Below are 23,742 nucleotides of genomic sequence, written 5' to 3'. Positions count from 1 at the left end.
TATGCTTCGGATCACCTACCTATAAAAGACTATGAAAATCTTTGTGCAAGTTTATCTCAACATGTTAAATGCAAAGAGTGTTCAAATAAATGTTTAATAGTGTTGTTATGAAAGTAGCCATCAAAATGCCAAAACCTGTGGCCATGTTTGAAAGGTATGTCATATTTAGAAAATGCCAAAATTACAGTTTGTCAGAGTCAAAAGCTGTTAAAGCCAACAGATTCATCGGATTTTCATTAAATGGACTACTTATCTGCAACATGGCCATTTTGTTGGAAAACTTCACCAAAATTAAGCTCAAAATCCTAACATTTCATCAGAATCACTTTGTGTGTCTGAGTTTTTAAAAAAAGCCAAAAAATTAAACAATTTTCATGAACCAGACTCTGTAAAAAAAAAAATTAAAATTAAGAAAAAATTGTGTGTTCCTCAACATAGTCACTAATTTAGGCTGAACTGCAGGCTGTGTTTACACAGAGCAGCTACAGAGACAAGTATGGAGACAAAATGAAAATCTAAGTCATAAGATAAACACCACTCCCCAATGTTTCCCAGTATTGGTAACACATGTGGACACTATGGAAAAAAATTCAATATTTTTCCTTTATGGCATTGTAACCTGGTTATAAGACAATTTTGAGTTCTTTTGACTTCTAGTCATGGCTGTGCTGTTTCCATAGAGATGGAAAAATGAGCCTACAGTGAAGAAAAATGTGCAGGAACTAAAAAAACTTCTTCAATCCAAACGGTTAAATGATGTCCTCATTTATTGTACAAACTGCAAAATCGTGCAGAGTTCAACAGACTGCAGAGGAACCTGTTCAATAAAATCTAATGTGTTTCCACTTGCAGTAAAGTAAGAAAATCTCATTAAAGTAAAGTACATGTACTTCAAACCTGTGTGTCAGTGTCAGCAACACTCACTCTAAACATAGTAGCTGAGGAAAAGCCCACTCAAGAACTTTTTATTGCAGATTTAAACAGGCCACTGTGTTTAGTAGGCGGTATGCTGCTGTACTGACCGTTGCCCAGCTCCCAGGAGATGTTGTACTTCTTGCCGGCGCCGTACTTGAGGAGGCTCAGGGTGGAGGAGGTGTTCCACGAGTTGTCTGGGTTTCTGTGCAGTGCGTTGAGCCCCAGGATCAGGTGCAGACCAGCACAGTCGGCAAAGTTGTACAGTTTGTCTAAAGACCTGGCTGGGAGAAACCCACAAAGCAGTTGTAACTTTGATTCTTTTTATGCATCCGGAATCATATGAACATGATGGAAAACACATGGGACTTATGGATCTACTGATTCTCATGCCACTTCATTCTATGTGCTGGGGTATTGCTCTAAAACCATAGCTGTGGTTCCTTCTGCACCACAGCTATGTATATTGCAACCAGCTCTGTTTCCACACCATCTAATTCAAGAGAAAATAGGAAACAACAATTACTTTTACTGAGTACAATGTAAAATCTAAATCAGGCATACATTGAGATATTTCATATTTCATCAAGTTTAACCCTTTGAACTACTAAGTCTGCTAAAATGACCATAATCTAAGCTTAAAATTGCCATGTTTACGTGATACCATTTTATCATACATGTCTCAATTTAAAAGGTTTAACAATTTGCTAAATATAATTTATTAACTACAGTCAAATTCTGCAAAGAACAAACAATATTGTGCTTCTTGACAAAACGATATAATCATTAATGAGTCAGCTGCAACTAACGGCCACATTTTTAAAAAAAATCATAGCTTTTTTGGGCTGAACTACATTCAGTGTTTACAGCATGTAGGAGACATGTAGAACTTGCAAGCGGTAATTCTTTTTACCCCAGTCCTAGTGGCACCGTTGGGTACTTGGATTTATACAAGTACACATGTACATCTGAATTTCAAGTTGTTGGTTTTTTTAATTCAGCTTTCATTTTTTCTTTTTTAAACATTTATGTGACAGTTTTTTTTGTTTGTTATTATAACGGTAAAGAAGATGTTACTTCAAGAGGAGTTCAATCTACTTGTAGCCATGGCTGTGGAGTCACCACTGAAGTAAAAAATGAGCACACAATGGGCAAAAATGTGACAGAAACAAAAAACACGCAGAAAGTGCTTAGAGTTGAGAGTTAAAATCCAAATATTAACAACCGAGCAAAAAAAAAAACTAAAAAATAAATCCAAAATGCTTTATCAGGCAACTAACAATTGTTTTTATTATTACTCTGCCAAGGAACAGCGGAGTTATGTGATGATCGGCACACGTTTGTCCATCTGTTTGTCCATCTGTCTGCACAATTTTACTCAAAAATGAAATGACGGATTTGGATAACATTTTCAGTGAAGGTCAAAAATGACACAAGGACCACCTGATTAGATTTTGGCAGTGATGCGACTTATAGTCTGGATTCAAGGATTTGTTAAAGATTACTGCATCATCGCGAGATAGCAGTACAGCGTCACTGTAACTATGACAAATGAACGCTACATCAGCTGCCTGCTGAGGATCACACGATTGTGATTCTACTACAAATGGACCGTTGTGGATTTATCAGGACGCATCCATTGGAAATGATCCCAGGAACAATTGATTAAATTGTGAGGGTGTTTCCGAGTCCCATCAATTCCTGCCACCTGCTAAATATTTAGGTCACATGATTCGGTATCCATGCATAACATACAAGTGCATAAGACACGCCTGTGCTCAGCGCAACGTCATTTTGTTTGTGGGTACATCTATATTAAATGGACACATTCTGTGTTGTTATGATTTCTGCCACAGATTTTTTTCAAAATTTCAGCCATCGAAATAATACGACTGAGCAGCCTTGGCCGAGTACTGTGCTCTTTGAGTGATTCTTCATCCATCCATTATCTATACATGACTTAATCCTCATTAGGATCGTGGTGGAGCTGGAGCCTATCCCAGTTGACTTAGGGCGAAGGAGGGGACACCCTGGACAGGTCGCCAGTCTATCGTAGGGCTACATATACACACGTGGACAAAATTGTTGGTACCCCTCAGTTAAAGAAGGAAAAACCCACAATTCTCACTGAAATCACTTGAAACTCACAAAAGTAACAATAAATAAAAATGTATTGAAAATTAAATAATCAAAAACAGCCATTACTTTTGAATTGTTGATTAACATAATTATTTAAAAAAACAAACTAATGAAACAGGACTGGACAAAAATGATGGTACCTCTATAAAAGATTGAAAACTATTTGACCAGAGTGACATGATTAACTCAGGTGTGTCATTTAATTGACATCACAGGTGTTTCCAAACTCATAATCAGTCAGTCTGCCTATTTAAAGGGAGACAAGTAGTCACCCTGCTGTTTGGTGAAAAGGTGTGTACCACACTGAACATGGACAACAGAAAGCGAAGGAGAGAATTGTCCCAGGACATCCGAAAAAAAAATGATAGACAAACATCTTAAAGGTAAAGGCTATAAGACCATCTCTAAACAGCTTGAAGTTCCTGTGACAACAGTGGCTCATATTATTCAGAAGTTCAAGACCCACGGGACAGTAGCCAACCTCCCTGGACGTGGCCGCAAGAGGAAAATTGATGACAAATTGAAGAGACGGATCGTTCGAATTGTATCCAAAGAGCCCAGAGCAACCTCCAAAGAAATTAAAGGTGAACTCCAAGGCCAAGGTACATCAGTGTCAGATCGCACCATTCGTCGTTGTTTGAGCCAAAGTGGACTTCGTGGGAGACGACCAAGGAGGACACCACTGCTGAAAAAAACTCATAAAAAAGCGAGACTGGAATTTGCAAAAATGCATGTTGACAAGCCACAAAGCTTCTGGGAGAATGTCCTTTGGACAGATGAGACCAAACTGGAGCTTTTTGGTAAGGCACATCAACTCTATGTTCATAGACTCAAAAACCAAGCATACGAAGAAAAGAACACTGTCCCTACGGTGAAACATGGAGGAGGCTCAGTAATGTTTTGGGGCTGCTTTGCTGCATCTGGCACAGGGTGTCTTGAAAGTGTGCAAGGTACGATGAAATCTGAAGACTATCAAGGCATTCTGGAGAGAAATGTGCTGCCTAGTGTCAGAAAGCTTGGTCTCAGTCGCAGGTCATGGGTCTTCCAACAGGACAACGATCCAAAACACACAGCCAAAAACACCCAAGAATGGCTGAGAGAAAAGCGTTGGACTATTCTAAAGTGGCCTTCTATGAGCCCAGATCTGAATCCCATTGAACATATGTGGAAGGAGCTGAAACATGCCATTTGGAGAAGACACCCATCAAACCTGAGACAACTGGAGCTGTTTGCTCATGAGGAGTGGGCCAAAATACCTGTTGACAGCTGCAGAACGCTCATTGACAAATACAGAAATCGTTTAATTGCAGTGATTGCCTCAAAAGGTTGTGCAACAAAATATTAAGTTATGGGTACCATCATTTTTGTCCAGCCCTATTTCATTAGTTTGTTTTTTTAAATAATTATGTTAATCAACAATTCAAAAGTGATGGCTGATTTTGATTATTTAATTTTCAATAAATTTTTATTTATTGTTACTTTTGTGAGTTTCAAGTGATTTCAGTGAGAATTGTGGGTTTTTCCTTCTTTAACTGAGGGGTACCAACAATTTTGTCCACGTGTGTAGAAGCAAAAAGTCACACTCACATTCACATCTACGGACAATTTAGAGTAACCAATTAACCTCAGCATGTTTTTGGACTGTGGGAGGAAGCCGGAGAACCTGAAGAAAACCCATGCAGGCACAGAGAGAACATGTAAACTCCATGCAGAAAGATCCCAGGCCGGGATGCGAACCAGGGATCTTCTAGCTGCCGGGCGACATTGCTAACCACTGAACCACTGTCTAGCCCTTGAGTCTTCATTTATAGCTTAACTGATTATTTAAAATGTCAGATAGGATTTCATATAGCTCGAGGTGATGCATTCTTACAGCTGTTATCTGGCAAAATGTCAAAATTCTAAAGACAGAGCGACCAAAAAAAACACCAAATCTTCACACTTGAGAAACTGCAACCAAGAAATTGTTCTTAAATTTGCTATCCATCATATAGAGATGGATAACAATGATCAGCAATACACTTGGGAAATATTCTCCAAACAGCTGCCATTCACCAGGTGCTGAACTCCATCTTTGAGCATGTGTGTCCATTTGTACACGACAGCCGACGTTCAGCTCCAGCAACCTTCAGTGAGAATCCAGATGGACTGATTTTTCCATCACGGACTCCTGCGGTGGTGCAAAGCATCAAGCACACGATTGTTCTGCAGCTGACTGTTGACCCACATTTTTGTCTGCTGTCTCCATCAGAACACATTATTCTGGCTTTGCAGTAAAGGACAAGGGCGTATCACAGATGTTGGCATATGGCGAGAGTGCCACAAGTATTTGTTTGTATTTTAATGTGCGACTGCAGGCTGCTCCTGAATGCCTCAGGCTGTTGTTTTGAAATTTAATCTCTTTGGAGTCATCCCATTCATGTAAATATTACCCTGAACTCTGACCCTCACTTCCTAGGTTCAACAGGAACCAGATGAAGACTGTCCTCGTCTGGTTCCTGCTTGAATTTGCCCTCAACCCTGGGCCTGGCACCAGCTGAGTTGGCCAAATGATAGCTACACTGAATGAAATGAAGAAAGACTTGGGTGCATGTGAGGTTATTCTTCTGGATACTTGTCAAAGTGTTGAACTGTGCGGTTTAAAATTAGATGCTGTCTGACATGAATTCAAGAACACATCTAGACACTGAAACAATGCTTTTTAAGACATTCCTGAGCTCAAACATGTTTTTTCAGTCAGCATTTACTGTAAGAATTTATTTCCAATAGAGCGGCGGTTTCCATAATCCAAAGAGCAAATAGCGCTTATTGCAATAATCTGCTTTCTAACAGGACAGGACCTGAAAACAAACATAAAAATAACTGTATTGCACACAGCATTCTTCATGGGTGCATTTCTCCGAAGTAAACTCTCTGTTCTCCATCTCATTAATAACCACCAATAATGCTATTATCATAATTGCTATTATCATAACTCCTTCCCTCTGTGCTTAAATCATAGCAGTGTCTGTTTGCGAGCGCTGAGTTGAGGGCAAATGACCAGAGAAAGTAACGCCAGATGTGGACTGCCAGGATGAGTGATTCCAGGCCTTTCCTCACCTAAGATCTGAGCAGGAAGCTACCAGCCTTGTTGCGAGGCACAGCTAACTGGCCTGAAAACAAAATAAAGGCATCATTAGATGCTTCCAGCTAGTAAAGAAAATACAGCTCCTCTGCTGGAAGGCCCAAGAGAAACACGTACAGCCAAATAAATGCCTTCGTGTTTATGTCAATTAGGTTTCAGGGGAATTTTACAACTGACTCTACAAAACCACCTTCAAATTAACTTCAGTTTTGAAGGGAAATGTCAAAGGCAGAAAAATTAATGTTCTGCAGTTCAGTTTAATACTTGCACTAATTACATTTTCCACTCATAATATCATAGTTTGGAAATTCATCTTGAATATATGAAGTGGATCATAAAGTAAAATAGGTAATTTTAAAAGTTTTGTTTACCCAAAAGCAATCATTTCTTGCCTTAGACGTGACTCTGATGTCCCCACCTTTCTCTGCACTCACCCCTCCCCAAGCACACACCAGCTCACTTCCTACTCTACACAGTAAAACTAGTCTACACTAAACAACGATGCTCAGCTATGGTGTTGAATGCTTATTTCACTCATTATTCGTTATTTGGCACATTGAAAAAACACCATATGGGCATCTTAACAAGTTAAAACGCTTGATTGAGGTACTATTTAAATGAACGATTATTTAATATGGAAAAGGTGGAACTGAAATTAAAAATATTTTGATGGAACAATAAGAAAGATAAAATAATCCACATCCTGTTCCAGCTTCTCAAAATAACAGTACACTAAATATTTTTGGGTTTTGGGCATCTTTTCACCAGTATTGAAATTTCTTAGACACAGATATAATGTATTAATCAGAGAAATAGTTAATATAACAGAGAAAGAGGCAAATATTTGACCATGTCCTCAATGTATTTAGAGGAGCTTGTACATAAGAGTACAACATAAACTCCCTTGGAAGAGTTTATCCCTTTAATGACCTCAGTTAGCATGTTGGTGAGCTCTTACTACAGTTTATGTTGCACACATTAGCAACAGCCCACAGATGACATATCATAGCCCTGGACAGCAGCAAATAGGAAAGTGCTCCCATGCAGACATTTAAAGCCATGAAGCTATAAGTCTTGATCAGAGGACATAATTGACATTAAAACATATGAATGAATGAGTGTGCGCATGTGTTGGCTATTAAAGCTCAATATCACACGTGTGTGTGACACTGAAGAGGAGAATTTAATGAATTACAGAGATATATTGAGAATTTTGGGTGACCTAGTAGACTTGCTTTCCCAAAAGGGACCAATAGAAATGATCTACTGCTTCAAAAACACGGATAGAAATAATTAATCCAGCCCGCTTTAGTTTTCTGACAAATGCTGTTCATCTTAGCGACAATGAGCTATGTCTTAGAGTTGCGCCATTTTTCAGTGGGCTGTTCTTTTTTAAGGTGTAGCAAATGCTTCAAAAACAGCTCTTACATGGTAACGTGGTTTAAAATAGGTCTCAAAATTCTCAATTACACACAACACAATGAAGGCCTGTTGAAGAGATCAGGCTTTACTGTACCCACTTAGCTGCACGATTCTCTTTTATCTTACAAACAGTCCAGCCAGAAACAAGCAGAACAAAACCCAGAAAGCTGTGTGTGTGTGTGTGTGTGTGTGTGTGTGCATCTGTTGGCGTGCCTTTGTGTGTTGCGGAAAGAGTGGGGTCTGGATATTGTCAAGCTGTCTATCTGATAGAAAAGCCAGTTCTGTGAAGCAGAGAAGGCGGCAGCATCAGTCAGCGCTATGCCTCATTTCTGCAGCTCTGCATATTCCCTCAAACACTGAGGTACACATACGTCTACGTACACCGGGCCTGTGCGCGCTCACACAAACAGTGTTTGCTGGTTTACATACCACCCACATGAACCAGACACTCATTTGAAGTTTCCAATGAAATCGCACTCTCCTCTGTTTTCGCAGCTTCGGTGAGTTACAGTCGGCCGATAAAACAGGTGTATTTTTACATGACAGCCTCTGCTAAGGCAGCATTAAAGTGTGATTTGTTTCACTTTGAAGCTGCAAGAGTAACTTTTATAATGTTATTTATCCTTACTAAATAAGGCAATTCAGAGTGGTGCTCGGTATTATGAAACAGAGCTCACTGAAGAGTTTTCCTGCGTTCAAGATGGATTTACTTACATCTTAAAGTTATGAAAAGCAGGTCAGAGGAGAGGAAGACACATTGTACCAATGAATAATGTAATGTTATGAATATTTTCAGTAATATATGAAAGGCAGGTAGAATAGTGATTCAACCTGGCAGTCGACTATCAGCTGCTTCAGAATACTAGCATGTCAAACATTCACATCTAATTTCTCAATGTGGAAATTCAAAGCATCTTTTTCACCCCTGTTGTTTTTACCTTGTTTTAAAGCACGCGCTAAGTGGTTTCTTCCCTGATTTACTGTGAAATGTGTACCTGATTTGTACATTGCTTTGGACCAAAGTGTAAAAACAATGTGCCAAATGAATACCTGTGAATGCTCAAACTAATACGCAAGGATTTTCTTATAAGAGTTGGTAGTATTTTATAAAGTATTTTAAATAAAAGGACTTTATAAATGTACAGTTATACCATACTTTTGATTGTCAGTTGATAGACTGGTCTCCATTTAGGAGAGGGCTTTGTCACCTTAAACTAGCTAAACCTCTTGTGGTTCAAATGAGAAATGCATAATTATGTTTCAGTTTGACTTTCAATTGTTCAGATGGTTCAAAAGCAGTTTTTGTGCAAAATTATTGAATAAATAACATCACAAAACATAGAAATGTTCATTCCTATACTGTGATCGGGGAATGTACCTTTAGTGCCCAGAGGGGGCATGTAACCCTGTTATGCAATACAAGACATCTTATCATGCAATAATTTAGCAGCGATAGTAAATGCTATTGACAATACATTGCCTATAACATCATGCCAATAATGTTGTCTTTACTTTCATGTCTTCATCCATTCATCATTACATCACTACACAAGCAAACACACTCACACACACATTCAAAAAGGCATTTGAAGGCCATTAGTCTGTTTAATCAGACCAACAAACTCTTGAAACGCTCCCAAAGAACTGCAGTCAACAAAATAATCAGGCTTGCTACATACAGAGACAAACAGAGAGATCGATTATACCTCTATAAAGCAATTGTAAAAATATTGGCGGTGAAAGTTCAGAATCTATTTTCTTTTTGATTCATTTTGATGGCGCAAATTACACAGCGAACAGCAAAACATTGCGCAGAGCTGCATTTGGCCCTCTTTGGAGAGAAGATGGCGAGCACAGAAAAAAAGAAATGTTTTCGATCTCTGGTTTCAATCAATAATGGAATATCATGAGTTATGTTCCAGATACAGCTTAAAACCACGGCAAATGTCAATTTGAATGTTTGGTCCTATCACAATCAGTCTGGAGAATACAACCACACACACACACACACACACACACACGCACACGCACACGCACACGCACACGTACACGTACATACATATGTACACAAAAAGACTTGAGCTGAATTCTGGCTTGCTTTAAAAGCTAAATCAAAACCGAATCCCCAAGAGACATGTGTAGACAAGGGAGAAGGCTGTTTAGAGAAATTAATTGTGAGTCGTTTTTCCTGTTTATGGATACAATGTGTTTTTCCATGTCAAAAGATGCACATGTTGCACTCAAGTTTCAGAGTTCTTAAAATGCAATCTAAGCATCCACACTGTTCACGATCTCAAAACACAGATCAAAATGCTAACTTTGGAGACGTGATTTTGAATTAAAAAAACAAAAAGAAATGTGGATGACATTACATCATGTTCATTATAGTATTCCCACATGTATGAGATGCCTGCAACCTTCTTACACTGACTTGAAGTGTGCAGTGAAACACACTGAGTGGTGAGGAAAGCACAGCGGAATGGCTGCTTTGAGACTGTTCATCTATCAACTGTTCTTTACATGCTGCAGACAATTGCTGATGACAGTATTTAAGGTTTTACCAGATGGACGAAAAGTAATCTAACATTTATACTTAACACACACCATGTGCAGCTACAGACGACCAGCAAGGCCAGGCTTAAAAAAAATTCAAAGTAAACTGACAAAATATTCAGAAAAAAACATAAATGCGGTGCATTTATCCTCAGCGAATCCATTATGGCTTCAATTTTTCTTTTCTCCACCAGCTCCAGCGATTCTTCTCGCAACTCCCTGCCTTCTGTTTCTCATTGGACCAGTTTCTCCACTAACCAGATCCTCTGTGTCTGCAGAGCGAGATACTGTGGCTGAATCAAGGTCAACTCGAGATCGTCATTTCCGATTCGCAATTATTTCAACGGCTAGTCAAAAGTTTAAGAACGGCTATCGATGCAGTTTGATCGTTCAGCCGTATCGGTCAAAGCCAGACCGGTATACTGTTACAGTCAGCGTACAGAAAGTGATTAAATGCGATGTTTTGCTATGTTCGCATGTTGTATCTGCAACTTATCCTGACGTTAACTTGACACTGCATGTTAGGGTTGCGCAGAGGGAGAAATGTGGTTCCAATATAGTGCGAGTCTGTGCTGCTCCGCCAGCATGTTGCACAGAACCCAACGCCTCCATGTTTACACACACACACATCTCCACATGGACTCCTCTTTCATACAGGGTGGCTTAACTCCAGCAAAACCATTCAGGTCAAACCACTTTTGTATTTTGGAAGAATGCGAGATATGTGGTGGGCACCTGTTTTCAATTCCGTTAGTAGAGGGGGACCGAAATGTGTGTGCGTCTACGAGCGTGTGCACGTGGAAACCAGAATGTGAGAGAGAGATCACCTCAATCTGTGAATTTGCTGTGACTAGACTTGCGTGTGGCCCCCTTCTGTGTACCCTGTGTTCAGAGACGCAGAGCAAGTCGACAGGGCTGGTGAGTAAGATGAGTGGTATGCTAACATACGCTGTTCTCGATGTAAAGTACATCCACTCTGGGCTGGGGCGCGTGTGTGTGTGTGTGTGTGTGTGTGTGTGTGTGTGTGTGTGTGTGTGTGTGTGTGTGTGTGTGTGTGTGTGTGTGTGTGTGTGTGTGTGTGTGTGTGTGTGTGTGTTCTCCAGCTTAGACAACGGGCTACAGCAGACAACAAATCAAAGACAGAGAAGTAGACAAAATAACATCAACTGTCTTTTATTGGCTTCGGGCCATGTAACTCAAACCATTTGCCGGGGGAAAAGGGTGTGAGGGAAATGCGTACGGGGTGTGAGTGGTTTTCACATCTGTTTGGCAATGGTCACTGTCTATCACTCCCTAATGGGAAAAGCAATTTTTTTTTTTAGATACTAATGACCTCATTATGTTTGGCTTGTAAAAGAACAAGGTGTGTGGAAGTATTCTTTTACCAGGAGAGGAATACCACCATGTCTCTTCTCTTTGTTTGCACCATGGATCAACCTATAAACCACAACCAAACCCAACCAAAGGAGAAGGAAGTAGTAGCTGTTACCATGAGCCCAAACTGTGTATGAATGATCTCTTTATTACAAAATGACAGACTGTTTGGTGACTTGTGAATCAGACCGAAGGTTCATCTCTGTCAGGTAAAGATATTTTCAATGGCCACTAGTATCTGCAGTCACTGCAGTCCCAACCAAAATGTCTAGTAGTTACACTGGTTAACATTGTAAAATATGTATTAGCATCTCAATAGAGGCCATAATATTCTGACAGATGCCTTTGTTTTGTTTTTTTGGTGTCTTCTTTTCACTAAAGACTCATGCTGGAGGTGTGGAGGAGCCATAAAGACCAAGACTTTCATCTAGAAGTCTAGGGTTCACATTTTCACTCACTGTTTACTTTCATTTTCAGTTGAGGTTTCCAGCCATTTATGCTACAAATATACTTGGTTAAGTTGAGGCACCAAAACTGTATAGTTAGATTTAAGAAAAGATCATGGTTTGGACACCTGAGCAAACGCTTATCACAAACCTCCAATCGTTTTCTACACTGATCAGCCACAACATTAAAATGACTGCAAGGTGAAGCAAATAACAATGATATTGATGATATAAAGCGTTATTCTCTTGGAAAACCTTCAGTTTTCAGTCACAACAAAGATCCCAAAGTGTTAACCTACCCTTCAAACTCCACATATCCTAATGTGATCAAGCAACCCTGCAATGCTCCAGAACAAGCCCAGTTCATGGAGGCCCCACCTGAAAACCCACAGGACCCAGAGGTTTAGCTGCCAATGTCTCAGAGCCAGACACCTCAGGACAGCCTCAGAGGTCATGTGTCTATTCCCAGACAGGTTGGTGAAGGACCTGCTCATGATGTTAACTAGGTTCAAATGTTGTGACTGATCGGTGTGCACTGCTATTGAAAACATAAGCTCAATTCTACAGCTGTTGTTAAAGTAATACATTTTGTGCTGAAGATTACCCTTCAAACTCCTAGCCCTCACAGTCAAAGTGAACCCACAAGTCAACCTTTTGTCAAAAATGATGAAGTGATTTTGATACTGTCCTTACATCATCTTATTACTAAAAGCTCTAAAGGCAGGTAATAAAACGTCTTTTGCAAAACATCAAGTGTGCTCTTCTAGAACTGAAGCCTCGTGGATGGGCCATACATAACACTCCATATGGAGGCCAAAGAAAGGCGCCTGATAGAATCACCCCTACAGAGCCCAATCTTGACAGCTAGATCCTTCTCCTCTGTGGTTCCGGTGGTGGAACGAGTTACCAAACTCTGTTCGACCTGCAGATTACCTTTCAGTCTTTAAGAAAAGACTAAAGATCTAGCTCTTCGTTGAACACCTTTCCACTTGACAGATTGCAAAAACACAAAAAATTTTTTGAAAATCCTACTACCCCCCGCACTACCTGTTGGCACCACGATCATATCACACTTGAACTTGATGTATGGCACTTATCCAGGTTGTTTTCTCCTGTTTAGATATTTGCTTGTGTTGTATCTATTTCAGATGTATGTCGCTTTGGATAAAAGTGTCTGCTAATGAAACTGTAGAATATGATTGTCTAGTAAACATCAAATGTGTAAATTCTTAAGAAAAATAGACTTATTGTGTACTGTCAAAATGTTACATCAACACCTAAAAAACACTTGTCAAGACCACTAAAGTAATTTTAATGCTATTCAAAGATTGCTGCAGTCCCTGTCATCCAAGACTTGAAATGCAAACTATATCTTATCGTCTCTTCTGTTTGGACAGACAGTATTTTGTGTGCAAATACATTGACAAATAAGAGCCAAACCCTCCCGTCTGCAAAATGACATGAGTTTCTTTAGCAGGTCAAGATGCAACACCAGCCTGAAGACTGTCAAAGTCATTATCTATGAGGCTGATGTGAATTCTTGTTTAAAGACTGTGGCTCTTTTTGAGTCATGTCACCCCCTGCTGTTAGTGTCTCTGTCAGCCAGTTACTGACGCACTGACATTATGACACATACATGCACATCCAAGTCAGTAAGCAAAATGATTGTTTTTCATTTTTAAAAGCCTCTTTGGCTACTGTTGTCCTTTCTGCTGGAGAATATATACAATGCAGTTGAATTTTAGCAGGTTGCAAAGAGTATAGGGGTTTTTTTTTTAACAATATAAAGCAAAAACTGCCCAGTAGATTGGGTTTGAACTTTTCTTTTTAGCAGTTTTGCATTTGTTGTATCTTTTTCAACACCTCTAATAACTGTATCAGACATTAAAGTTGCCTTTTTCTGAATTCAGAGCAGTTAAAGAAAGAGGCAGGAGCACTATACTTGACATTTTTTCTACCATAGATTAGTAAGAGTGTCACCTCTGAGGAGGGAGGTTGTAAAGCTCGTAGCTCTTATCTAGCTAGCCATCTCGTCACACACCTCTGCTGATGCTGTAATTGAGCACTGAATGCTCTGTAATTGCAGAGGAACAAGACTCCTGCACACCGATAGGGTGAAATAAGAGGGAGACTAGCCCAAGGCTGCATTGCCCCTGAACCATCAAAGGATTTAGAGCAATTTCTGCAGGCCTTCGCACAAAACACCTGCAAACACAGCGCAGATCACTGATTACTCAAGTCCTTAACAAATGCCTCTTGTAACACCTTGAAATTCATCATGTTCCACAGTGACACGGCTGGCAAACCAAGGGCAAACAAAACATTTGTTGGGGTATACAGGATATCTGCTGCAGTCCCACTTCAAGTAGGCCATCTTTGATCCCAGGCCATGTGATGAATGAGGGTTATGAAGACCAGGTCCCAACGCAAACACACAGTATCCCAGACTCCCTTTCACTGCTAGAATAATCACCATAATCACAGCAATCATCCTGCACTCGCAAACTATATCCACACACATTACTTATGCTTCAGTTTAACTAGACACTCCGTCTTCAGCTGAACGTGCAGAGCCAGATTAAACAGTTACAGAATGACAACCTCGCATTTCAACAGTTTTATTGGTAATTATACATTTATAATATCAGATGATGGAAAAGGCTACCAAATGTTTCTCAGAATTCTGCTCCGTGAGAATCCTACAGAGCACACTGACTATACTGTATAATCCTGTTTTTATTTTGCAATTCACAAATAATCACTGATAATTATCCTAATTAAATATAATTGAATAAAACACGGAATAGTATTTTATAAATTTTGAAAAATGAACACACATTTGCCAGCGAGCGACCTTTTTATACAGGACCCAACCAGATTTTCATGTTTCATATTTGGCCTTTTAATGTGTCACAGATTTGAAGGTCACATGTTTCTGATGTGACTACATGTAACAAATCCTTGTAAAACTTTAACTACCAGCACAAAACCACTAGTTCAGCTCAGTTTAGAAAGATCAGAGCAACAAAAGGCATTAAAATGGCTTCAAACTGTAAATGTACGTGATGCACATACTTGATTTTTGTTGCGGTGAAATAATGATGTGGTGCTGCAGCAATGGAGCTCATGTGAAAAGAGAAAGCTCCCATTTGGGTTTCTGCAGCAACCTGTTATGACTAAATATGATGGATATTCCTGCCAGATGTTCATGGAGAAGGAGAATTTTTCCAATCATTCACCTTAACAGATACCTCCCAAAGTCTCTAGTCGTGTCTGTTAAGCTCCTAAAGCTGCATTAGAATAAGAATTTCAGCCTTTTACTGCATATTTTTCCACTCTATTTGTGCTTTCCATCCCAAACTAAGATGTGTTGGCAGAGGCACGCACGCGAGTGAGATTTTGATTAGTTTTATTATTATGTTTTGGTCAGTTAGAGTGTTTGGACGTTTGATGTGTGAGGTTTGAAGAAATGACATTCTGCTTTAGTGCTTTAACACTTGCGGGTGTGCTTTCCACCGACGCAAAAAACAAAACAAAAAAAAAAAAACAGATTGTGCGATAAAATGTTTGAAATCAATCACGCGCAGATTTTTTTATCCTCCAAATAAATAGCATTTCATTTACACCCACAGCAGGAAACCTCAAAGAACACACTGATCTGTCAAGTCATTACTGTGAGTTCATACATCAATATAAACACTTTTACTATTTATTTGTGTCAGTGATTTCATTTGCACCATTTAGACAGTATTTACACAGCATCCGATGGAAATTAATCAAAGCAAAGCAGAAAAAAAAGTAAGCTCACAAAACTTTTACAACTTCTCCCCAAGATGTTTGCAGGGATTTAATGCAAAACATCACTTGGATATGCATGAATAATAACACACACGTGGTCAGTTTTGATTTGCAGTAGATGGATCATAATAACTACGTGTGACTGCATCCAAATCTGCAGACGAGAAGCAAAGAATGGACATGCAGCAATATTGCAAGCGGCACCAGGATAATTTTTTTTAAGTCAGTGTAGAGAAACCAGCTGAGATATTCAGGTTTGGGTTTTAAAAATGGTTCATGTTGGGAGGGTGAGAACTTCAGAAGAGGAAAAACCTCCTGTACCGTCCTCAATTTCAAATGCTGAGGACAGCTGTGTTCCATTTGTTTACAGCACAAGCAACACATGCAAAATCAGCTGACAACACTGTGAGTTTTATCATTTTATATATAAATCTCTATGAAGACTATGAAACTATACTGGACAAATGAAAGCAATCAACTTTTTCCTCCATGGCAAAGATGCTCTTATTCAGCAGTTTGATTCACTCTCATGATCGAAATCTTAGTTTCCAAATTCTAACCTGTGAAATGTAGTATGTGTGTATAATAAGGATGATTGATGGCAATTTAAAAACCAAGAAAAAAGCAGTGGAGTTCAGTTGTCCAACAGTATGTCAAAATCCCCTTCAGCATCACTTCAGTGTTGACATGCTGATGGCAGTGTGAATGTGCAGGAATTTTCATTGGTTCTCTGGACATGCAGCAAAAGATCTTGAGGGCAGTGGACTTCGACAAGGGGAGATGGAGTAATGCAAAGCCTGGCTGTTAGTGCTGCTAGTGGGCCATGCTGGCTCAATCAAACCCTGACTTTCCCACTCTGCCAGGGGAAGGACCGGGCCGAACCCAAGCCAGCGAAGACATCTGCTGCTGGTTAGAGGTGTCGGCTCCTGCCATTCACAGCGAAAAGTTCAATACCTCTGAAAAAGATTTCATTGGGCTTCTTCTTGCTCGGGCCACTGCAAGCAGTCCTCGACGCTCCCTAAGGGGATGCTAGTCTGAGAAAAATACCACCGAAAATTCAATTCCACTATTCCTTTCTGTGCTGCACTCTTAACCAAAGCAAATTTCATTACACACTTATGAACTCATAAAATTCCTTCAATAACACAGCGCGTTGACCCACAGACCAGAGTTCTTTCAAATCAAACGGCTTCAAAATAAAAAGGCCTCGAGGGCAACCGAGAAGTAAAATGCTTCAACGCATGACACCCAGTCATGGGTCTGGTCCAAGTTTTTTCCTTCCATCCTTTTTCATGCTTCTATCTTTATTCCTTTACAGCACATTAACAGTTGTATATTACGGTTAAAACACTGAGTAAATATGTGTCTCAAATGTGTTGAACTCCTTAGGTGATGAAAGGCCATAAAATACTTTACATATTTTCCCTTTCATCTTGCAGCCATCCATCAGCTGGCATCTAATAAAATCCCCAAATAAAAACCCAAGGCTTCAATTACAGGATACTTAAGCCAATTAACAAAAACTGAAACAAAGAGAAACTCTGGCAAATGAGAAAGAAAACAATTTGGTCACACATCTAACATTAAGCTTCCATTACACCTCTAATGAGCCAATAAACTTCCCAGAGGTGACTGATCTTAGGTTGTAGCCAAACCGCTATCTGTTGTTGGTCTCTGTAAAAGTAGGTTACCGTCCTAACAGCCAAGCCTAAACTGGCTTCCATATGTGTCCCTCCAACTTCTTTAAAAAAAAAAAAAAAAAAAGATTTACAAACAAACAAAAACCCAGGCTCTGACAGAGATGTGGGTTCTGACTAGAAGACTTAAAGATTCAAAGCTCAATCTGACCAAAACACACAGCCCATAATGCTTCTTTCAGCACAGTTTGAAAGAGCTTTTCTCCTAAAAAAAAAAAAAGTATAAACAAAAAGCCACACTGCAGTCCATTACTACCTAAAGCTATTCAGTAATCAGTATCTTTCACAACAACAAAAAAATAATCCCAAAAAAATTCTGCTCTAAAGTCGGTTTCCTTTGCAGACTTTGCATTTCAGTCGTTTCCTGGAACTCTGGATTATGTTGTTTGGACACCGGAGTTGTTTGTTATTTGGCTGTTTGTTTGACAAAGTCTGCAGTGAATCATTGTTTTGGAAGGTAGCTGGGCACCTGTAGGGTGGCCGTTTTCTAGAAAACAGGATATCAGGCAGCTTGCCGGCTTTTACATTCTCAAATGCGTTAATTAGAGGTTTGATTTCGGGGGTGAGCAGGCAAAGCAGTTCATGCTAATAAGGCTGGTAATTAGACTTCCAGCTTCTACCCCATGAGACGCTTTCTCACCGGTTAGCAATGTGCTTGCTCTGCATGGCGCTGCATATTCATGCTGCACGTCAGGTTTTCAAGAAAACAAATGTGTCAGTTTGTTTAATTTGCCAAACTAACTACAAACTGCCTTCAGGTAAATGTCAGACGGAATAAATCAAGCAGATCGTGATCTATTTGAATGCAGGAGCACTGCATTATGGGCAGTGTACTACATTCCCAACCAACTGCTAACATAAAAACCAACGCAGAGTGCCAAGAAAGAAGCAGGTGTGGCTGGAGATGTTGCTTCAACACAACAGTTCACTGTGTCATTCTCACAGTAAGCAGAGACGTAGTTACAATGGAGGTCAACTGCTTTTGTCCTGTACCGAGGCTTAAGATTTGATGAAGAACATACAAGTTACAAGGCCACTCACTGCTGAGTCCGCTTTTTTCCCCCCATCTGGCTTCCATCTCCACTCCCCTAATATTCTGTCTGAATGCACTGAATAAATATTTGTGATTATTTTTGGATATTTCAAGACCCTTTGGTTCCAGAGGAGACACAAGTGGACAACGTGTTTCGTGTTCGCGTGTATCATTTTACCATCTTTCGTTTGTTTTCACAAGCAACAGACAGATGTTTTCAGAGCTCTTCAGACACCAGCTAACACACGAGATAATTAGGAAGTAGCTTCTTCACATATCCCTCTAAGGCACGTACATGTTCCTGTTTCATGTGAGGGTCAGAGGTCGGGGCGGCCAGCAGCGATGCCTCAGGAGCAAGTAGAGCTTCAGTTTCGTTCTCGACCCTTCATCCCTTCAGGAAAAGCATGCCTTCTCAATTATTGTGTTTTTGTGTCCTTGTTGATTTTCTCATAGAGGACAATGTCAGCTTTTTTTTTTTTTTTTTAATACAGGGCTGTGTAGGCAATATTAGATTATGTTATGTTATTTATGGTTTTTAATCTCCTGAGACATAAGTAGAGTAGCAACAGTAGAGTAAGTTTAACTTACAGATATGCACTTCTTATGCCACAGAAATAATACAAAACACGTGCTATTCTGTTTTCCATTCGTAAGAGGTAACTAGAAATTCATACAAGCTAATGGGCTTTAAAACATTTCTGGAAACAACTTTTTTTTATTTTAAAGATGTTGTCATAAGAAGGCTTCCAATGTGTTATTCGTGCTCTGAGGCTCTTGGGGAGTCAAACACTCGTGAAGCTACTGAACACTGAGCATTTACAGGTTTGGTTAACCTTGAAGGCACAGTTCAGTTTTACACCACAAGGGTTGGCTGGATCGACGGATCGAAGCTGCCAGAACTGGCTCGAGATGATACAGAGAGAACAGACAACATTATTTTTTGGTCTCATATGAGGGCAAGTATTTCATCCATCTCTGAGTTTTGTTCCTTCCCAGCTCTTCTCCACTGTCTGTAGTTGTTATTTCATTTCTCACTCTTTCCATTTCCCCCTTTCCTTGCCTCCCTCTCGCCTCTCTTAATCTTGCTTTGTTCGCTCATGCTCTTGTTTTCTCATTTTGAGGACTGAGAGCTGTGCTGTGAATCTCCAGCTCAGCAGGACACCATGGAGTGATAGATGGCCTCTGACAAGGTCTAACACAATCCAAGCAGCCATATGCTCCAAGTAAAAAAAAAAAAAAAAAACTAAACTAAAAAAAAAAAAAGAGCAGAATTTAAAGAGAATTCACAAGTGGCCAAAGGGAAAACATGCCAAACTCTTATGCAAGCAACATTTTCTGAAGTTTACGGTAATATATGGGTGGCTTTAACACGTTGACATTAATGTCCCCGCGATTACCAAATGAACACTAACTGGTATTTCCTCAGGCAGGCAAAACCCACGCACTGAATTAAAAAAAAAAAAAAGAGAAACAACTTATCCAAAACAAAATCAAACTATGATAGAAAACAAGAGAAGCTGCCATGCTGCATCCATCCAGATGAGGAAGAGATTACAGGCGAAAAAAGTTGGAAGCTCTTTAAGCTCAGATGTGCATCATTAAAATACACTTTTGCACATTAGATAACATTACAACTCTTGCAAATCGAATTTGTTGTTGCAAATTGGTATTGTAGGAATATAATGTCAAGGAGACAGAGTTAAAATAAAAGCATTTGTAAAGCAGAGACGCTACATGTGGTCAAGGAAAATGAAAAATTGCTGTTATTTTGGTTGAAGTTCTATATCAATATATATGTAGAATCAAAGAATTGTCCTTTCTGAACTCCTCCTGATGATACAACACTGTTCGCACAAGGAAAAGGAGGCGCTTTCCTGGGCCGCGCACACCCACACATGCAGGCAGAAACGCTGCAAACATTTGTGCGACACTAATGAGTGTGTTGAATTCCAGCGTAAGTAGTTGAGAGGAGAAACATTAGCGTAACATTCTTAAACACCAGGTCAAATCACCTCCCTAAATAGTGGTTACAGCTTCCTCGCCCCCTACTAGCCCCAACTTCCAGTGCAACCTTTACACACAAAGAGCACACACACACACACACACACACACACACACACACACACACACACACACACACACACACACACACACACACACACACACACACACACACACACACACACACACACACACACACACACACACACACACACACACACACACACACACACACACACACACACACACACACACACACACACACGACAATCTCATAAATAACAGATGACAGCCTGAGAGTTAAATTAAGGAAATAAAATGTGTCTCACTGGTAATGAAGGAGGCATGTTTCCCCTCAGGATAACAACTTCATCTGGGTGCATACGGACCTGACACATACACATGCGGATGACCACATGCACGTTTTTCAAGAAGCTTTCCAGCCACAGGTCCATCTCTTTGGTACAGACTGGCTCAAAGCAGTCAAGAAACACGGTGCCACGATTTGAAATCTGACACAAAACGTATGCTTTCTGGAGTTCTGAGGGAAAATGTGGAGGTTGGATGTCATGCCAAACAATCATAGGGGGAGGAAGGACTGCTTTCAAACATTTCCCATGCATCAGGCTATTAAAATGACATTCGTTTGCAGGTTGCTGGCACTTGTCTCAGGGCATATTGCAAACACATGGAACTACAAGTTGCGTCCATCCGTGATTTAAACTCTAGGTATTCTTTCGATCAAGGAAAAACAGACACTTGTGAATCTGTGCAGGCCATATGGAAAGAGAAAAAAAGGAGTCAATATGGCAATCAGGAGTTTGTCATGCTGACATTACTTCACTGCTGATAACTGGAAACCGACAAAAAAAAGAGTCTTTCTGAAAAGCTTGTTAAAATCTCAGCCAAACACTTCAAGTCTAAGGTCGTGCAGTTTTATATGCAGTCATGGTCTGACAAATCTGCTTTGTGTGAAGATGTGACCCTGTGTCAGACTGTAAAAGACCTTCATGTGTGAAAGTATAGTGGTTAAAATGATAGGCCACAGGGTTCAATCCTGGATCAAGGCCTTTCTGTTGAGTAATCTAATCAAACAAGTCATTTAGGCAATGGTATTTATTAGAGGTAAGTGCAGCAAATCCATGAAAACTTGCAGTGGTTAACGGCATTTGAATCATGATGATTTGTGCTGATAAAGGATGTCAAATCTCATGCAGCCAAAACAACGCAGAACTTTCACTCCATCAGTAAGCATTTGAATCAGTGAGTGTCAGTAATATAAAAATGTCTCTTTTTTGACAGAAAAAGAGACATTTTTATGATTAGTCATCATAATCAAGTGCTCATTGTTCACTGTATTTAATGTGACCCCCCTCCTCCAAAAAAAAAAAATGTCATTGAAACCCTAAATCAAATCTGAATTTGAACCAGAATTCAAGCCAATTTAGAGCATATCACTTGACCCTCTGAGTTTCCAGGCGTTTTTTGCTTCTGTAACATTTTGACTCACTGTAGGCTCAATTTCATTGCAACATAAAGTCCTGCAGCTCTATGGAAACAGCACAACCATGGCGGGAAGCAGAGAGAACTCCAAAATGTCTTGTGTGTAGCACAGCAAAGCTATGATGTCATAAATCAGTTTTAATTTTCAACTATTTATTATAGAAAAATTGAAATAACCTGAAATCAACACGCACACATTCAGTACCAGCACTGAAAATATATGGGGATCCACATACAATCTATATTTTATTACTTGCATTCTTAATTTGTCTCCATACTTGTCTCCAATCTGCTCTGTGAAAACACAGCCTGCAGTTCAGCCAAGTTCACCTGACAACTAAACTTCTGTCATGTAACTTCTCAGTCATTTCGAGAAGCGCAGAATTTAATGTTTATCGCAGGACCTGCTTAAAATGAATTGTTTATTTTTGGCCCTTTTTCATTTGATAAGTAAAATAAAGTGACTTTGATGAAATATTACAAATTTTAAGCTCTGATGGAGTTCATTTTCCCAACACAACTCCACACAGGAAGCTGAAAATCCAATTGCGTTTTCCTGTTTTCACAGTTTCTGGCTCGAATAAATGGCTTCATGTTGGGTATTTCTTCAAGATAATATGCTTTTCAAACCCGCTAGCACAAAAATTCAGATGGCTAAAGGTCATGTTTAATTTCACGTTAGTGTTTTCTTCAATTATTTGAGGATATTGTCTGTTGACGTCTGACCACAGACCAATGCTATATCTCCTGCTCTCACTCATGTTACTTTCATTTCTCATCAGTTAACAGTTTTCATTTGACATGTTTTTTTTAATACATTGTGTGAAGAATGCACATGCATCTAAAGTGCAACTAGCAGCAAATGTTGACAGTCTTCTTTCATATAAAGCAGTGCATGTAAATTATTTCTCTATTTATGATGAAATATTTGTTAAAATGGGACAAAAAGATGTTATTAACAATGTGTGAGATGAGAGATTATTGCAACACCTCCATAAAAGAGAAACATTTTAATTTCATTAATATATGATGAATAGTCCTTCTTAAAAGAAAAGCTAAAATCGGTGTAATAGTATAAAAACCCACACAGTTTGCTCGTCTCAGTTACTGGTAGGACATGACAGCAGGGTTCCAGCTCCTCTTCTTGAAATAATATCAAAAAGCAAACTGTTGGAGAATCCGTGATGTGAAAAAACATACAGCCGTGTTAGTTTTAACCGTCCAAGTGCTGCAGTGTCCGCTCAAATCCAATAATATCATTGTGGACCTCAAGAAATATAAGCAGATGATATTGATTCTTTGGTTGCACCGTAGTATTTCAGTGTGAAACTTGGCAGGTCAAACTCATAAATTTGAATTTATCACACAGTCGGAGAAGCTGTGACACCTAAATCGCAACTTTTTGCCTTGTGTGAACACATTCACATTGGGAATTTCGAAGAAAAAGATGAGGTAGACATTGGAAGAACACTTTTAGTCCACGAAAGGGGTCCAAATATGAGATTAGGACGAGGGCAGATAAAAGGCTGGGAGGGGTCGTATAGCAGAACTAATAGGGGAGATGGAGTATGTTTCCCACTTTTGCAAGAAAATATGGTTTGATTTTGAAATGAGTGAAAACAGAAAGTTTTAACTCGAGGCCATCTGACTGTCCACAGCTGTGTCAGTTTGTTTTGATGAAAAGATTTTTAGGCCGTTTACAGATGTTCGGTGGATTTTCTGTTCTGTGTCTGCTCCCAA

At 39.6% G+C, this 23,742-nt stretch overlaps 1 protein-coding gene across 1 annotated transcript in view; it reads right to left on the bottom strand.

Annotated features, from left to right (window-relative positions):
* hpse2 (heparanase 2) overlaps nucleotides 1-23,742 on the bottom strand; it is a 61,052-nt gene that overhangs the window by 23,181 nt on the left and 14,129 nt on the right. The window contains exon 4 of the mRNA XM_022197025.2: nucleotides 1,023-1,196. Coding sequence (XP_022052717.2) covers nucleotides 1,023-1,196 — 174 coding nt within the window. The remainder of the gene's footprint in view (nucleotides 1-1,022; nucleotides 1,197-23,742) is intronic.

The sequence above is a fragment of the Acanthochromis polyacanthus genome, chromosome 15 (genome assembly GCF_021347895.1).
Source record: "Acanthochromis polyacanthus isolate Apoly-LR-REF ecotype Palm Island chromosome 15, KAUST_Apoly_ChrSc, whole genome shotgun sequence".
NCBI classification, from domain to species: Eukaryota; Metazoa; Chordata; class Actinopteri; family Pomacentridae; genus Acanthochromis; species Acanthochromis polyacanthus.
This window is presented reverse-complemented; position numbering and strand designations above follow the sequence as displayed.